An 18446-nucleotide genomic window follows, 5' to 3' on the forward strand; every position below is an offset into this window, starting at 1 on the left:
GAGATGGGCAGGCCATGTAGCACGCATGGGTGAATCCAAAAATGCATATAGAGTGTTAGTTGGGAGGCCGGAGGGAAAAAGACCTTTGGGGAGGCCGAGACGTAGATGGGAAGATAATATTAAAATGGATTTGAGGGAGGTGGGATATGATGATAGAGACTGGATTAATCTTGGTCAGGATAGGGACCAATGGCGGGCTTATGTGAGGGCGGCAATGAACTTCCGAGTTCCTTAAAAGCCAGTAAGTAAGTACTGGGAATTCTGAACTGTTGACGCATGCGTAGATGGCCTAATCTGAAGTTGAGATTAAATTTTATTGCTTTGTTTTATGCCATTGTTGCCCAACATGTGACAGATGAATTAACTTCAAACAAATGAAATAACAGTTCTTTGAGGTTCTCTTTCTTTTAATACCAGTCTCATTTCATAATTCCGCATACTTTGTTAGCAATGATTAATTAAAATGTGGGAGGTTTGAAAGGGACACGGTGTATATTCAATCGTTGCCTATTGAGCTGTTGAATAACAGAATAGCCTAGTGACAAGCAGTAAGTGTCCCTTCAGACGAGGCCACTTTAGTGGCGCGTTAGTGGCGCTGCTTTATAAATAAATTGAGGACGTAGCTGCAATAAGGGCCCATACTCCAAAATGCTGTTCTGAGATATATAGAGTTGAAATTTTTAAAAACAGTGCAGGGCATATAAAATATATTAAAATAAACAGGTTTATCAGCATTACTGTTCAACATTTTCTCAACGAAACTTTGTGGGTATAACAAAGAAACTACGGAGAATCGATTTATGCATTCTCCGGAAAAAGGGCCTATGGGGCTATGGGCCCTTATTGCAGCTGTGTCCTCAATTATTTTTAGAGAATTTTTTAGTCTTCCAGTGAGCATGGACGTAGAAGGAGACATATTTTTTGGCAATTTCGCTCAAACGGAGAAAGAATAAACGTAAACATAAAAGAAGAGTCTGGGTTCATCCATTAGTTTTGGGAAGATTGAATCGAGGACTATTCCATACCTTCTTTGATGATTTACATCAGAACGATAAAAAATATTAATTTAAAATTACGCAAATAAGGAAAAATATAGCATAAGCTGTAAGCTTTTATCATCCAGTCTGCTGTCAAAAAATCTGAAAGTTAGAATTTATAAAACAGTTATATTACCGGTTGTTCTATATGGTTGTGAAACTTGGACTCTTACTTTGAGAGAGGAACATAGGTTAAGGGTGTTTGAGAATAAGGTGCTTAGGAAAATATTTGGGGCTAAGAGGGATGAAGTTACAGGAGAATGGAGAAAGCTACACAACACAGAACTGCACACATTGTATTCTTCACTTGACATAATTAGGAACATTAAATCCAGACGTTTGAGATGGGCAGGGCAAGTAGCACGTATGGGCGAATCCAGAAATGCATATAGAGTGTTAGTTGGGAGGCCTGAGGGAAAAAGACCTTCAGGGAGGCCGAGACGTAGATGGGAAGATAATATTAAAATGGATTTGAGGGAAGTGGGATATGATGATAGAGAATGGATTAATCTTGCTCAGGATAGGGACCAGTGGCGGGTTTATGTGAGGGCGGCAATGAACCTCCGGGTTCCTTAAAAGCCAGTAAGTAAAGTAAGTAAATAAGTAAGTAAGTAAGTGTAGCATAAAACATACTTTTGCTTAATATTTAAGAATTCAAAATTAAATATAATAGGCAGCAAACATGAAACCATTCATAGCACGTAATTCAAACAATAGGCTATACTACAATAGGTGTCTGTAGTGTAATGGTAAAGTCAAAGGCCGTGGTGTAATTGAACCTAGGTTCGACCTGAGATAAACTAATTTTTTATCTCTTTGTTAATTTATTTACATTATTTTAGATCCGTTATTTTATTTTAACATAAAATAAAGGAGATTTTATTATATAAATAATATATCCGCAATTCGCAATAGCCCAGCTATTTAGTTGTCTAGTCTATGGTTATAGGCCTATTATTATTATTATTATTATTATTATTATTATTATCATCATCATCATCATCATCATTATTATCGTCATTCTATATTATTCTGTCGTAATATAGCCCATATACTGAGGTGACGGTGTAAGTGTAGGGAATTGGTGGTCCAACAGACGTCCGTTAGCAGCGCCACGAACGCGCTACTCACGCGCCACTAAAATATTGGCCTGGTTGTGGCCTCGTCAGAAACCTATCATTTAATTCTATGTATCGCGACGAGAAGCGCTACTTTTAGTGGCCGCCACCAGCGCAACGGCGAAGTCAATCACTCACAGGGTCTGCAGCGCGACTGATTTTGTAGTTGTGGCTGTCTGAAAGCCTCCATTTAAATATATTATTCACGAGCGGCAGCGCGTTAGCAGCGCTTCTAAACGTAGCCTCATCTGAAGGGACTCTAAAATTTTGAATTCTGAATAACAATTGTTTAGTAACATTGTTACATACAAGAATTCGGGAGAACCATAGAAGCAGACTGTAAGATTTATATTATATTCGAAACTCGCAAGATTCAAACCCTTGATCACTCAGTTAGGCCGGAGGTGTGATTATGCGTGAGGGCGTGCGTTGAGACGTCACGCTGGTGTGATGACAATAAGTCGCATTCTTTTGTCAACTGTCCGCGTGGTTGACTTTAAACAAGAGACGACTACACTGCGAACGAAAGTGACAACAAAAGAACATCATTGTAGGTGAGTGTGACATCCTCTCTTATATAAAGATGTCCCGCCACATAATGATCACCAGTCTGATATTTGTCTGTTCCAGTACAACACTATACTTTGTAGTTGCTTAGGCGAAAGGATTTCGAGAAACTTCTTCAAAGTAAGCTTACATATTATTAATTTTATGTTCCTTCCTAAATATTCTTACGTCACAAAATCAATAATTTGTACACTTGTGAGGCTCTTCATTACCATTAAAGTTATTAATATCGTCGTTGTTCCTGCAATAACTCCTATGTGCAAAATATAAAATTTTTCAGTAGGAAGAAAAAACACATTAATTCATCCTATGGCAGCCGTATATAGGAGACTGTGAATTCTTACATTTTCGAAACAAAAAAATATAATTACATATCGGAGATTTTATTATTTGCTGTATCACTGTTTAAGTTATTAAGGCCGTGTCTCAAAGCTACATTTTCAGCTGAAGTGAACTAGATTGTTGACTAAATAGCTGGATGTGACATCAGAAGTTACGATCCAAAGTTACGTAGTGAATAGCAATCAAGTCCGTAGTAGCTAGTAAACGAAAATGCTTGCTTGACTGTTGACTTGTTCACTAAACAAACATGGATACCTCATCATCAATTGGGGTTATGATATCTAAAAATGCTTTGGAAGTGAAATAATGAAAAATATAATGTAGATAAAACGTTAACTTTAAATATTGGAATTGTTAATACTTTCTTTACGATGTTTTAAATATCGTTGTAATATATTAGATCCTTATCCTTTCCACAGGACTCGTAATGAAGCAGCATTAGGACACTGCCCTCTTAATTCAGTGCTATCATCAGTGATATGGTTTTTTAGAAAAATAGTCTGTGAAGAAGGCCATGATTCAAGCATACATTTCCAAAGCTTCCTAGTGTATGGTTTACAAGTCACCTAGTTGTTAGTCATTAGTGTGTAGTATGGACTTGAGCTTTGAGACACGGCCTTAGTATAGCAAAAATCTGAAAATCGATAAATATGTCACATAGGAGTTATTGCAGGAACAACGACGATATATTTTGTTACAACATGGTGATTTTTCTAATACGTCATTCTTCTTCTTTTCTTATTCTTCTTCTTCTTCTTGAGTAAATAAGGATCAAACTTTCGAGGGAATTGAGTCATGATTAGGGATCCTATTTTATGGTAAAAAATCTTAAATTTAAATATAAACATTTGCTTAATTTCGGTTTTATTTGCAGAAAAGACACAAATTTGATGTTATTTCACATTTAAAAATATTAATTTTTTACTCTCATCGTACAAAATACATTAATGTATTTTTACTACAAAGACTAAAAGTCTGTAACATCAATGGTATCTTAAAGTTCTTTGTGCATTTTTGCAATACTTTCAGTTTTATATATATCGGTACTTACCTGTTGTGTAGAGTAATTTGTAACAGTCTGCCATCCTATGTGTGAATAATATAAACTAATAGGCACCACATAACATTCAAGATATTTCTATTTAATATTTAAAAATAAATTCACTCGAAATCTCGTTTCAGTACTAGATTCAAAATTCTGTATTGAAATAGTGTTTGAATATTAAACTCAAAATTTTGTACATCAATATCAAGCTTTGCGCATTTAAAAATTTCGTTAAAAAAAATCAAAATGTATCTTGAAAAACACTAATTTCGGATAAATTAGAGCTAAAAACAAAAATTTCGTGTTATTTCCCGAGTTTAAACTTACGGTATTTTGGCCTGGAAGGGTTTGAAACATAAAATGTTTGCTTTTATCAACTGAAAACCGTATTTCACGAATCTCTGACAAGACATAACTTAGGCTATGTACACCTAATAAAACGATAAAGTAACGGGTCTAGACTTCGATTCTTAATTATGTTATAGTGTTAGGTACGTTAATTGTTATTCTAGTAAAAACAACATTTTCACTAAAATGGCGCTTAGATCCTTATTTACTTCAAGTCTTCAATTTTACTGTGATATTATTTTATTCATTCCGCTGTGATATCAGTTCTTAATCTGTTTCTTATTTCTTTATGTTTTGTTTTATCTTGACTTCTTACTTAATGGTGGTCTTAGAAATCTCATTAGTGCAGTATCATTTCTATCTTATTCTCTCTTCGTAAAATTCGAGTTTCGCTTCCGTAATGAAACATATGTTTTTATATGAAACTTTTAAAGATAATTTTAGCTCTCTTCGACATAATACTCTTTCCAATATAATTTCTAATTTATTCCGCTTATTTTGTTATAGTCTTGCGTTTATCTTCTGAGTCTCTGTGAAGACTTGTCGAATAAGAATTTGATGGTGATACTGTCGAACATGCGTGTCATCCTTATGATATTGCGATTACTTACTGCTAGCCGTTAGTCTCGAGTTTCGACGGTTCAAATCTAACCAAGGGCAATTAATTTTAAAGCGCGATGAAATCCTTAGCATGGCTTTCTCCGGGAGAGAAGTAAAACTTGGAGGTTCGTGTCGTAGATTTACGGCATATAAAAAACGAGAATTCCAGGGAAAATGTTTCGGCCATTTTGACTGAATGGTTCTTCCTGGTTATTAAATTAGGGTCTACTTGTGGCTAGGAACGATTTCTGAGAGTGCATTCTTGATTATGTGCACACAAAAGTAAAGTTTCAACAAAAAGATATAGGCCTACTGTAATTGTTTTATTTTGCTCTATTCCCTTAACGGCTAGAATTATATAATTTTTACAGAGTAGGCCTAATTGAGTAGATATCTTTAATTCCTTAACTTTGCGTCTGAATTTTTCATTTAAAGACATAATTTCTGTATTATGTATATAGCCTAATGTTTTATTCTAATTTCATAACGGTTGATAGTAGGCTTACTTTAATCTTGAGAAATCATACATATAGGCTAGTTATATTGTTATCTTTAAGTTTCAACATTTTATCCGAAGTAGTTTTCGATTGGAGATACAATTATGTAAATAATAATTACTTAAACTTTTTGAGACGTACTGCCTACCCCGTTTAATTTCCCACATAATTGTACAAAAGAATAAAAGTCCGGAACAAAAAGTGAAAGGAGATATGAGGAAATTCTTGTGTATAGGTAATTCATTATCTCGTGAAACCAAATGCTTGTGTGCGCCGTAGCACATAGTAAAAACCTTAAAGTGGGGGTAAGTGATCTAGCTAGCTGCAAGTAGAAGCTTAGCAAGGAAGGGAAGCTTCCCAGTCTACTTTTTTCTTCCCCCGACGTGCAGGTAGGTTTCACGAGATAAAGAATGGTCTATAACGTCTATACAGGAATTCGGGTAATGTAATTAGGATAAATAAATGCATTTTTCTGTAAGATTTAAGTGTGTCTTTATTTAACAATACACTTACCATACTCGAAGCATTTTTTTAACTATTGAATTAGCTTTTGGAATTGAAATGTATATATAGCTAGTCGACGATGTGTGCAATAGAGGGGAAAAGGAACTGGCCATCCTATCCCATTATCTCATGGCTTAGGTTCCTCATAAGTGATGCCTTGTTGTTATCACCTGTGAGGTTCAGACCTGTCTTCGGACAGTTGACTAAACAACAAAACAACAATCTGTGTGAATTACTTGTTTAACACCCGTTAAAATAGATTATATGATGCTGATAAGTGAAATCAAGAGAATCAACAACTCTCGAAAACACCATATCAAAATAAGAATCATTTCTGTTAATGTTAATTGTTGGATTTTTAAATTACATCCAAGTAAAAAGTGTCTTTAACGTACTTTAGAAACTGTTTATTTTTAGGTTTAGATGTATCAGAGTAGTCACCACTTTACTAAGTGTAGGTCTACTGTACTTCATTCTTCAGGTGCACATTACGTGCTACAATCTTCACCCATATACCGTGCATTTTTTAAAGTTATCTAGTAATGTATATTGTAAATTCTAAAGCAAAATTTAGTTACAAAAAAAATATTGAACTTTGTTTAACATTTTTTCAATGCATATATTTTTTTTCTCGTGTTATGTGTGTTATATTCTTAAACCCGTACATCTACTATGTAGGACAGAGGCTGCAGAAAACACTGTAAAAATTTCATGTAAATTGATTCAGTAGCTTCAGAGAAAAATGCACTTAAGTTTGAAAAATGTCAACTTCGGAAAACTGCATTAAAAAAAAAAAAAGAAGGATGTATAAATACATGCACCGCCAAATTTAAAGAGGCCATTTAAAGGGCTTATCTGCAGAAATACCCTAACATAATATTTATATTGTTTAAAGAGCAAGTTTTGTACTTTTTTTAAAAAACACAAAATAAAAAATCGGATTTTTGACTCCTAATCACTACTCGGTTCCCTTAAAGAATACAGTTTCGACAACAGGAAAGTTGCTGACATGAATGTTCATTATTTTGAAATATTAATTATCATCAATATCGTTTAACATTAATTAATTGTTATTCTTATTTATTTTTCAGAATATGGGCACTGCAAGAATTTTAATTCTAGCGATATTCTTGTTCACCACCGATGTATGTTTCTCTGCTCCTAAGAAATATGAACCTACAGGGTAAGAATTCATAATTTTGTTTATTATTTACAAGATAAAAACACGACATAGATTCAAATAAGAAATACTACCTGGCAACACCGGGGTTGAAACCTCTTAAGGCTGGTTCGCAATAAACCGGGAACGGAAATGACGAGAACGGAAATAATGTTAAAATAAATGTATTTAAATGAGAACATTCAAAATAGTTAATTGTGAATGCTCACATTCAAATACATTTATTTTAACAATATTTCTGTTCTCGTTGCCGTTTTCGTTCCCGGTTTAGTGTGAACCAGCCTTTAAGTGTCACATGTTTGGGTGTGGTGAAGATAACACCGACCAGCAACAATCTGGCCATATTTCTAATAAATTATTTTGTCCATTGTGTTTTGACAACTCACTGCTGGCGAATCCAGTTACCTTCAAAATGCATTTAACCACAAAATATTTCTAAGGAAAAGTAATCCAAAATAAATAACCAAACTCAAAAATAATATCACAAAAAATATGTTCCGGTTTTTATATAAATTTTTGGTGAATTATAACGTACTGCTAAAATACGATGAAATATTCATTAATATGGCTAATGAAAACCATGTCATCGTATTCAGAAAAGTTATAAATGTGTTTCATTTAACTGAAATTTGTAAAAACAAACCAGAATAAAATTATGACGTACAGAAATCCGAGCCCTTTCGTAAGCATTGACGAAACTGAAACCACAGTCTGGTATATACAGTCACGAAGCTTGAGTTGATGATGGTACTAGGAACAATAGACTGTGCAGGTACTATTTCGCATTGTCTCTGTTGAGACGATAGTAGCGATCCTAGTGGTAGCAACTATCTATAGATGCATATTTGCTATGTATTGAGGAAAACTTATTTTTATGGCCCTCGTAATTACACTCAAGTGGCCAAAATTTGTATAAGTGAATGTTTTGACATTAGGTTCGTTGCAGCAAGCAATTCAGAACGCTTTCCGAAATAATACCGAATTTCTTTCGATACTATCACTTCCAAATCACTCATGATCGACTATTTTTTTTATTGAAACCTGCCTAGTCTTGAAGCATTTTATCCATAACTTCAGATTAAACCATCTGTGCATGCTTCAACTGTTCAGAATTCCCAGTTCTGCTCTTAATCAAGAACCAAATTCACTCATTCCGAACGAGTTCTGAAGCACGTTGGAAGAGAGAATTGGGAGTTTAGTATCGGTTCAGAATCAGTTCTAGTCTTGTTGGAACACATAATGGACTACTGTGCATGATCAGGCAGTTCAGAATCGATTCCGATCCATGCTAGAACAAACCTATTATTAACATGGTGGAATACTGGAACTCTAGTGAGGGCTGTAAACACTAAAAGGCCCTCATAAGAGATCTTAAGGGAACTGGGTAGTGATGCTTGTGCGATTATAAAATTTCAGTACAAAAGTTTAGTTCAATATTTCTAGGCTTTTAGTGCTCAGATTAAAATAACAATTTTCATGCTTATACAATCAATCATTCTGAATTCAGTGATATAAGAGACAACTAATTAGTTTCGTATCCAAGTGCAAAAGAAAGGCCCTAACTGATAACCTGTTTTCCCACGTTGCTAAGTGTACCTCATTCTTCAGGTGCACACTACTTGCTACAATTTTCACTTATATACCTTGTAATTTTTTTAATTATCTAGTAATGTATACTGTAAATTCTAAAGCAAAATTTGATTCAATATTTCACTCCTAGTGAAATAGAAAAATATTGAACTTTGTTTAACCTTTTTTTTGCAATTTTTTTTCAATGCATATATTTTTTTCCTCGTGTTATGTGTGTGGTATTCTTAAACTCGAAGGTCTACTAAGTAGAACACAGGCTGCAAAAAACATTATAAAAATGTTATGTAAATTGATTAGGTAGTTTCAGAGAAAAATGCACTTAAGTTTGAAAAATGTCCACTTATGGAAAACTGCATTTAAAAAAAAAGGATGTATGAATTACATGCACCGTCAAATTTCAAGAGGCTATTTAAAGGGCTTATCTGCAGAACTAGCCCCCCCCCCCTACAATATTTATATTGTTTTGAAGAGCAAGTTTTGTACTTTTTTAAAACACAAATAAAAAATCGGATTTTTTAACCCTAATCACTACCTGGTTCCCTTAATAAAAACAGGTCAACTGACCTGTTAAAATTGAGCAGGATCAGCTCTGCTGGGCAGTTGGATTCCTTACAGGACACTGTCCCTTCAAGAAGAACTTGTACAGGATGGGTCATAATATCAATCCAACCTGTACTCGTTGTTCACAGGGAGATGAGTTTGTAACTCATCTACTGTGTGAATGCAATGCACTCGCTCATCAAAGAGCTCTCATCTTTGGAAAACATTTTCCAAAGCTTGATGAGCTATCAACTGTCCCAGTCCGTAGTTTGATTCAGTTCATTAAGAACATCAAACTATTTGACTGATAGGATATCATGACGGGGATGCACAATAGATCTTTTAGGTTGCAGTGCTAGGGCTGTTATAGCCCTCCCCCTTTTAAATTCAATTCAGTTCAATTCAATTCAATTAAAAAAAGATGGTGGAAGAAAAAAAACTTTTTTATCTGCCCCCATGAGAATATTTGTTTTTGAGTTGTGTTTATATGCACTTGTTGTGCAGGCTACTTTATGTTTGATTTAATTTCTCATAGAGATGAAATTTTGTAAAAATATAGGCTTGTTTATTCTTTCCAATGCGTCATCATTCTAATAAATGTTGCTCTATACAAGAAATTTTCCATAGAAAACCATTACTGGTACTTAAAATTTCTTAATTGTAATTTGTAATTTTAATTTATCTTAAAAAATAATAAATTATATACTAGGGTGGCCCTTATTTTTCAACTTTCTGAAAGTTTTGCTCCCACCCCTCTATCTTGTTTCAATCAACAAAAAAACGATCTGTGCAAATTTTCAGCTCAATCGGACAACTGCGAGGAGAATCTCATCGACCATGAAATTTTTTAAATTTTAACCCTGAAAATATTTTTTTCTAATATTGTTAGATAAACCATTATTATTATTATTATTATTATTATTATTATTATTATTATTATTATTATTATTTTATGTGCTTTATTCACTTATTTTGTAATTAAACATGATTTTGTCTTTGATGAATGATTTTTCAATTATTATTTCAAAACTGTCTGTGCTGATCTGCCGACTGCCGGTGTAAAGTGACTTTCAAGACGTCTTTTCCCTAGAATTGTAAAATGGCATCAACCTCTTCAGGTAGTTCGTCACACAAGTTAAAAAAAAAAAGACTTCTATGTCTCTCTTGTTGGCTACATCTGCAATCAAATCATCGGAGAGAGAATTGGAAAGTTTTATGAGTACTCTCCTACAATGTAAGAATTGTAAATATTTCAACAAAGGAAAGTGTAGCATTAGTGTTTCAAGAAGTTTCCATTTTTTGGCAAAAAGAACGAATCCCTACTAGAAGAACTAACCACTGCATTGATAAGTTATTGAATCTCTATGATGAATGGAAAGGTTTACAGAAATTTTGAGTAGAACTGTAGGTAAGAAAAAAGAGATCTTTTTGTGGAAATTATGGACGATCTCTTTGATGTAGCTCATTCAGATGCTTTAGGACAGATGAAAAATGAAGAGGATAAAAATTTCTTAAAGCTTCAGCGGCAAAAAGGGCGACCAGGCTGCATGGTTGGTGTAGATAAAAAACTAAAACACAAGGAAGAAAGAGCATTGAAGTGTAATGCAATGGACACTGCCAGGAAAGAAAGGACTTACGAAGAAATCTAACAACATTTTACTACTCATCAGCTTGCTACATCACAGTTTTTTTACTCCGCGTGTCTCTGAAGATTTTGATAGGTGCAAAATCAATTATAGCAGTGGGGTTTACACATTAATAGCTGCTGCAGAAGCTTTCGGGCATGATACTGAAAATATGGTAATAAATTGCACTTCTTTTCAATGCCTTACAAAAAATTTAGAGAAGCAAGACACACAGAAATTATTTTTCTTGCTCGAGTGTATGTTTGAGCCTGGTTTTTGTCATCAGAACAATTAAAGCATTTTATCATGATTTCCTATTCATGCGTGAACTGATAAATTATCAGGATATTGATCCAGAAATCAGTAAGGCTGCTGCAAATAAATTTTCTAACCATCTCTGGTACTTAGTTCCCGAAACTGTGGCTCTATCCAACAGCACTTAAAGCAAATATGGCTCAAGTTATACTGAAAGCAGACGAAGGTGAAGAAGAGAAAGAAAAAGAAAATCAAATGAAGAGGAACATTCTGCATCAAATTGATTTATCTTCCTTTACAAATATTCGGTTGTTGTCTTTTGTAACTCGTGGTACTAAAATTTTCTTCACGAGATTTTCTATCAGCACCGATTTCCTCGACAAAGACCTTTCAACTTGAAAGAATGATCCTGTTTAAGATAGTTGTTGTGAATGACGTTGCAGAAAGAGAAGTCCAACTCATTCAGGATTGCAATAACATTCTCACAAAAGATGAAACTGAGAAACAATTTGTTTTGCAGATCATTACCAGAGACCGTAAAAAATACTCAACTGCTACCAAATGCTCTCTTAGAAAAAATAATGTTCTATGTTCGTTCATTTACATAATGTTTTGATTCTATAGAAATTATTGTTGTAAATAAAAATGTGTTTCTTTTATAGATGTTGTGTGCATTACTTAAATTTTTATCTTCTTTCAGGAATTTTTCGAATTAACTTTTGGGGAATTTCATTCAGAATATTTTTGAACAATTACTGGGGTTGCCAGGATGTTCATATAAATTTCTCTAAGAAGAAAAAAGGAAAATGGTCTAGATAGGAAGGAGTATATCGCTTTTGTATGGAATTAATCGTTGCGTAGACAATGTTCCAACTTTAAAGCGTTTAAGGGTCGCCAAGCAGTTGTCCAATTGAGCTGTAAATTTGCACATATTATCTTTTTGTTGATTGGAACAAGATAAGGGGGTGGGAGCAGCACAATTTTAACTTTCGGAAAATTACCTATAGCTAAGGGCCACCCTATTATATACGAATATTGTGCATAATTTTGACAAAATACAAAAGTACCGGTACAAAATCATCTGCAAAAAAAAAAAAAAAAAAAAAAAAACTAATTTCTTTAACCTGCATAATTCCATGGTGTCCTTTTGTGCATTCTTCAAGTCTTCTGGTCATGTACAACATTTCCATTGTCCAAAAGTAATGTATAAGGTTAGGACTAGTTGTTGAAGTCATTGTGGTTTTGCTGTGTATTGCGATTGTGATTGTAGAGGATTTCTGCCTAGTCCCAGCAGCTTCTTCCCCCACTCGGGTGACCAGGTTGCTATGGAGTCCAAGTCAATCAATCAGACAGACATTCAAGAAAGAAGTAATGACAAAGCTGACATTACAGCAGAAGCAAGCAACTCCATTGATGACAGGCAGCAAGAACCGAGGTTTGGATTCCTGACTTACGGGACTACAGCAGTTCAGGTAATTAATTTTTTTCAAATTCTGCGAGAAATCTTAAGGAAATGGTATTTAGATCAGTGTTATAAAAAATACAGTAAAATCTCGTTAATCCGGACTAATTGAGGGGATAGGTTGATCAGTTTAACTAATGTGCGGATTAACTGAAATGAGGCAAAAGAACAACAGAAAGTGCATTAAAACCCCGTTCATAGCAACAAAATATGTTTATTATGTTGTATTTAAAGGGCATAGGCCTAAATACACTATACATTACAGTAAAATATAAAGCAATATACTTTAAACCTTTGTTTGTGTAAGTTAATCGATAATAATATTTGTTTGTATAGTTTAAATACTTTAATGCAAACTTGATGGATTTTCTCTAGAAAAAATACGTAGGCTACTAATATTATAATATGTCACAATATTTAATATACCGGTACTGTGTTTCTGTAGAAAGAAAAGAGAGAGAGAGCGAGAAAAAGACAGTCAGATAATCCGCCAGTCTGTTTAATAGGGTTCTACTAAGATTAAACTGACATTAAAACTCACCTAAAAACTATTTTTAATAAAATTTATTAGTCTCCTTACTAGTATATCTGAATACCTATGCTTACATATTACATTTAATTTCTTGTGTAAATAGAATGTGCCCGGATTTTGAAGTAACTTGCGCCTAAAATTAATTTAAAAAATACCGTAATATATATAATTTAAAAAGTTCTTTATATTGAATTATTATAGTCTATGGTGTAATTAAAATTAGATCTATGAGATGGCAGCATAAAACTGAAGGTATATTAAAATTCTTTTAATATTTTGATACTAGATAAAAAAATTGGAACTGTTGTTTGTTAACAGAATACAGGTTCTACTGGTTTGAATGGGTTGAATGGCCAGCTGAAATTAGATCTTGGTGGAGTTGTACTTGGAGCCATAATAGGGTTCGGTGCTGTATTTATTCTCCCAAAGATTCTTCATGTATTCAGTTCCGGTCATGAGTCCATGGGTTATGGGGGAAGTGGTGGTGGCTATGGATATCGAAGTAAGTTCAACAGTGTACTTGGATACACACAGTCATAGCCTACTATGTTTTATAACATATAATTCGTAGTGCACAATTATTAAATGAAACTTAGGAAGTAAGTAGGCCTAACTTTCGCACTTTCTTCAGCTTTTTGATTACTGAGTTTGGGAATAAAAACTCTGTAAGTTAACACTTTTCCTCAGCTGTAAGGTGAATGTGTAATCTTTTGCCAGAAAATATAGAAAAGTTATTTGTATTGTATTGTAATCAGTGTTTAGTCCAGTCAATATAACACCTTTTTTTTTCTCTTGAGTTCATTGTAAAAAATTGAGTTATTTATTATTATGTCGACTTATTTTACCGGTATTTTATTTGGTAGCATATTAAATATACGCAAAGGTAACCATTAATAACCATATTAAATATAAACCAAACTGTCAATCTCTAAAAACTTATTTTGTAAATAATTATGTAAATCTGCTTCAAATGGTTTAGGAACGAAGATATTTTAGCATTGAAATATTTACTTCATATTTTCATATTCTACCAAAATAATTTTCTGAATGAATAAATTGTCACTGTAGCATAATTTATAGATGGTTCAATTATCGTTTCGATACTGTTGAAATTGTGGAAAGATTAACGACAATAATCGAAACTCCATTGCATAAGGTCACCCTAAAAGTAATGTCATACTCTTTGTATTTTCTTTGTAAACTTTTTGGGGTAAAATGTTAAATGAAAGATTAACAGTGCTTAGAATATGTAGCCTAGTGTTATTTTTGTTTGTTTATTTTCTTTTTACCTATATATTAGGTGACGATGAGAAGAAAGCGAGTCTTATGGACATTTTATCTCGGGTGGATGAGACATTGGCTCAGTACAATATTGATTCTTCATCCTGCATGCAGAGGGCTGTTTGCTCTTATGTGAAACAGGCTTCAGAGAAAGTAAATGATGGTACAGCCAACAACATAGATGCAGTTGTGGACTCCGCAGCAGGGTAAGAGTAATCTTTGGTTCTTTGTTACTTAAGGCTGGTTCACAATAAACCGGGAACGGAAACGATAACGATAACGGAAATAATGTTAAAATAAATGTATTTAAATGTGAGCATTCACAATAGTCATTTGTGAATGCTCACATTTAAATACATTTATTTTAACAATCTTTCCGTTTTTGTTCTCGTTATCGTTTCCGTTCCCAGTTTATTGTGGACCAGCCACCATGTCTATATTCCATTTAAGGTTAAGAGATAAAATAAAATAATATTAAAACAATACATACATACATCATCATCATTATCATCATCATCATCATCATCATCATCATCATCGTCTTTATCAGTGGCGCCATTGCTGAGTCCTGACCTCCTCAAGGAATTTCGTCCCCTGTCGTGTTTCATTGCCACCCTCCTTGACCTTCACCTTCTTTGTCCAAAAGTTCTAGCATAACCATCCACCTCTCCATCCAGCGCAGTATTGGTCTTCCTTTCGTCCTTCTTCCATCAGGTTATATTATTGATATCTTTTTGGAAATTTCAGCATCTTTCTTCCTCATTAGATGTTTTATATCACATGTTATATAAAATATATATTTTTTATGACTAGAAATTCAATCTAGTTAGTGTTAGTTACGGGTTCCTTAAAAGCCATTTGTAAATAAGTAAGAAGTTCAATATCTACTCATATCAATTTCTTATGTTAATTTTAAAAAGTATAATTACGTAGGCATGTATTAAAAACATTAAAGGGACATTCAGATGTTAATTAAATTATTTCTTATTTTTTAGAAATTCTATGGTGAATTTCATGCTAGATGGAACAAGCATCAAGCAGGCAGTGGAGATGGGACGAAGTGGAGGAAACTGTGGTGCAACATATGCAAGATGTCCGTTCACCAAAGAAAGTGTCTTCGCAGCTCTTAAGGGGCTCATGGCAGATCTGAAATAAAAAAAAAGAGAGGGGGGGGGGGACATAGTTTTGTTTTTGTTAAGTTTTGCTATTTTGACGATTCACATTTGAGTGAATAACACACAGTCAATGAAAAGAGGCACAGGTCACTAATATTTACAGCAGTTAATAAACGAATTAAGGTTATGTTCACTTCATATTGTCTGGCTGCCCTGGGTATATGTGCAAGACATATTTCCTTTGTGAATTACCGGTACTACCTATTTTTAAAGAATTTGTACAGAATTATGTACTCCTACTGAACATTTTTCTTGTAAACAAAAAATCGTATTTTCAACTTTTTTATACAAAAGTCTATTTCAGATTTAAATTCACTATTAACCTCCTGAATCCTGAGACATTTGTTGTTTTGTTTTTAAAGTTCAATATAATTCTACACTAAAAAAAAAGTCACTGACATGAGGAAAAATGCTGGAAGAATTCTGCAGGTTACAGTTAGGGCACAAATGCAGATATTATGCTATGCTATATTGTACAACTTATATCTTAATCATGTATGTAGTATAGTATACTATACTCTCAGGAATCAGGAAGATAAAGATCAAGCATTCATAATATTGCAAATCCATTGAGAATTTTTTTTACGAAAGAAGAATAATATAAGAACTCGAGACATTTCTGTCATTAATTAATTTAAGGAAATAATTATTGCTTTAGATAAAGGATAGGCTATTTTCTGTGACCTGAATTGCAATTTTATTTTGCTGCATTTGAATCTCCATCTTATTTTTTAACAGATTATTTTTCGTAGGACATGAGGCTTTCCTGGCGTTTGATATGGAATAATTCTACATTTGAATGTTTTTGATCCTATCAATATTACCAAATGAGAAAAAAAGAAGTAACAGTTCATCTCCAGAATTTCCATTTGTTAAGATGTTTGTCTGACAAAACATTTTCATTATGGTTGATTTATTCTCGACTACTGCATTGGTATCAAGCCATTGTCCATAACACAGAGTACAAAATGTATTTAAGGTGACAAATTATTCAGTCGTAATGCATACGTTCTTATAACACGAAGTTGTCAGCAAGAAACTGATGACATTTGATGTTCTATCACAATCAAAATGGCTTGTACCAGTACCTAATTTATTGTAATGTATTTTTTGTAAATGTGTTTAAAGACTACATTTGTATAAAACTCGGGATTCATTCCATTAGACTCAGAAATCACCATAATGAAACTTGAAGAATAATTTTTCAGGACAATACCTATATACACATATTTTAAGTTATCTTAATTTTTGTCAGATAAGAAAATTGCTAGTCTAATACAGGGTGTTTATTAAGATCTTTATGTTTTTACTCAAAAATATTATTTGTGTAAAATAATAAATACAACATATAGATAAATTTATTGTTTTACTAGCAGACAGAAATTGTAATTATGTATTATATATTCTTTAAAATTAGAGAAATTTAATGTATTATTTATATGTAATTTATATTAAACGTATTAAAACATTTCTTGTTTTATGTTTATATTTTCTGCGTATATTTATTTATAAATTATAATTTCTAACCATTCTTTACAGTTTCTAATCTTCATGTTTCATTTGTTATATATACCTAGCTTTAAAAATCTGCAGTTCAGTCCTGCTACCAATTAAAAATTTAATGCCACACAGGTGACATAATTTATCATAATATATTTTACGCATTGTACAACAATTTCGTTCATTTTTTATATTGTGTATGATAATACTATTTTAATTTCTTGCATTATTATTCAAAACACATACAAATTACACACACATAAAGAAGATGAATTTTAGTTTTCCAGATTTCACACAAAAGCATCATTAAATTTATATTATCCAAAAATTAAAGCATTTGACTTGACTTAATTTATAAATTGTGTGATTTAAGTAAATATGTGTGATTAATTATACACAAAAGTACATGAAATAACTGTATGTCTATGTCCCTTGCTGTAGTGTCTTGGTCTGAGGCATCATGCCTAAGACTTACGTTACGGAATGCACACTGGTTCGAGTCCTGATGGGAGAGAAATTTCCTCATGAAATTTCGGCCAGTATATGGGACTGGTGCCCACCGAACATCGTGATGAATTGGAAAGCTACAATAGATAGCGAAAACTGGTTACGAAAGTTAGTGATAATAGTGAGGGATTATAGTGCTAATCACACAATACAATACTGGTTGGATGATCGTTCATCTCTGCTGAGGCATATGAACGTGAGGTCAGCAGCTGGTTGGTCAGTCATGGTCCTTCATGAAACAAGTCAAGATTTTACAAGATTACAATTTTTTGGCGAGATGAAGTGAGGCCGAGGATTCACCATAATTACTTGGCATTTACCTTATGGTCGGGGAAAACCTCGAAAGAAAACCTAACCAGGTAGTCAGCCCAAACGAAAATCTAACACAAGCCCAAGCGCAGTTCTGAATCAACAGACTAGCGAGTCTGCCGACTGAGCTACGTTGGTGGCTCAACAAAAAATGTAGCTACAGTACATAGCATTCAGATTATTCAATTTAGAAACCTAACCGATTATTCATGGACTGTAACACTACGGATTATTATTATTATTATTATTATTATTATTATTATTATTATTATTATTATTATCTATATATAAATATTGTAATTTCTAATATTTTTCTGTTATGAAAATGGACATTTAAAATTTAATGATATATTCAGATTTCTTGCTTTTAATTCTATACATTTAAGACCTTGCTTCAGTGATTTATATTTAAGAACGCCATCTATCCGCAAT

General features: G+C 33.2%; 1 protein-coding gene across 1 annotated transcript; it reads left to right on the forward strand.

Annotated features, from left to right (window-relative positions):
• Nucleotides 1-2765: 2765 nt before the first annotated feature.
• Nucleotides 2766-17109, forward strand: LOC138704276 (uncharacterized). The gene is made up of 6 exons (XM_069832145.1): nucleotides 2766-2842; nucleotides 7150-7241; nucleotides 12519-12720; nucleotides 13561-13744; nucleotides 14543-14729; nucleotides 15519-17109. Exons 2-6 carry the CDS (start codon nucleotides 7153-7155, stop codon nucleotides 15676-15678), a joined length of 822 nt encoding a protein of 273 aa, XP_069688246.1. The 5' UTR covers nucleotides 2766-2842; nucleotides 7150-7152; the 3' UTR covers nucleotides 15679-17109.
• Nucleotides 17110-18446: the final 1337 nt, after the last annotated feature.

This window comes from Periplaneta americana, chromosome 8 (genome assembly GCF_040183065.1).
Source record: "Periplaneta americana isolate PAMFEO1 chromosome 8, P.americana_PAMFEO1_priV1, whole genome shotgun sequence".
NCBI classification, from domain to species: domain Eukaryota; kingdom Metazoa; phylum Arthropoda; class Insecta; order Blattodea; family Blattidae; genus Periplaneta; species Periplaneta americana.

Excerpts from the sequence above, each read along its gene's own strand:
- LOC138704276 (XM_069832145.1), top strand. The coding sequence starts at position 7,153 with ATGGGCACTGCAAGAATTTTAATTCTAGCGATATTCTTGTTCACCACC. Across the intron at positions 12,721-13,560 it reads ACGGGACTACAGCAGTTCAG|AATACAGGTTCTACTGGTTT; the intron begins GTAATTAATTTT and ends GTTTGTTAACAG. Across the intron at positions 14,730-15,518 it reads GTTGTGGACTCCGCAGCAGG|AAATTCTATGGTGAATTTCA; the intron begins GTAAGAGTAATC and ends CTTATTTTTTAG.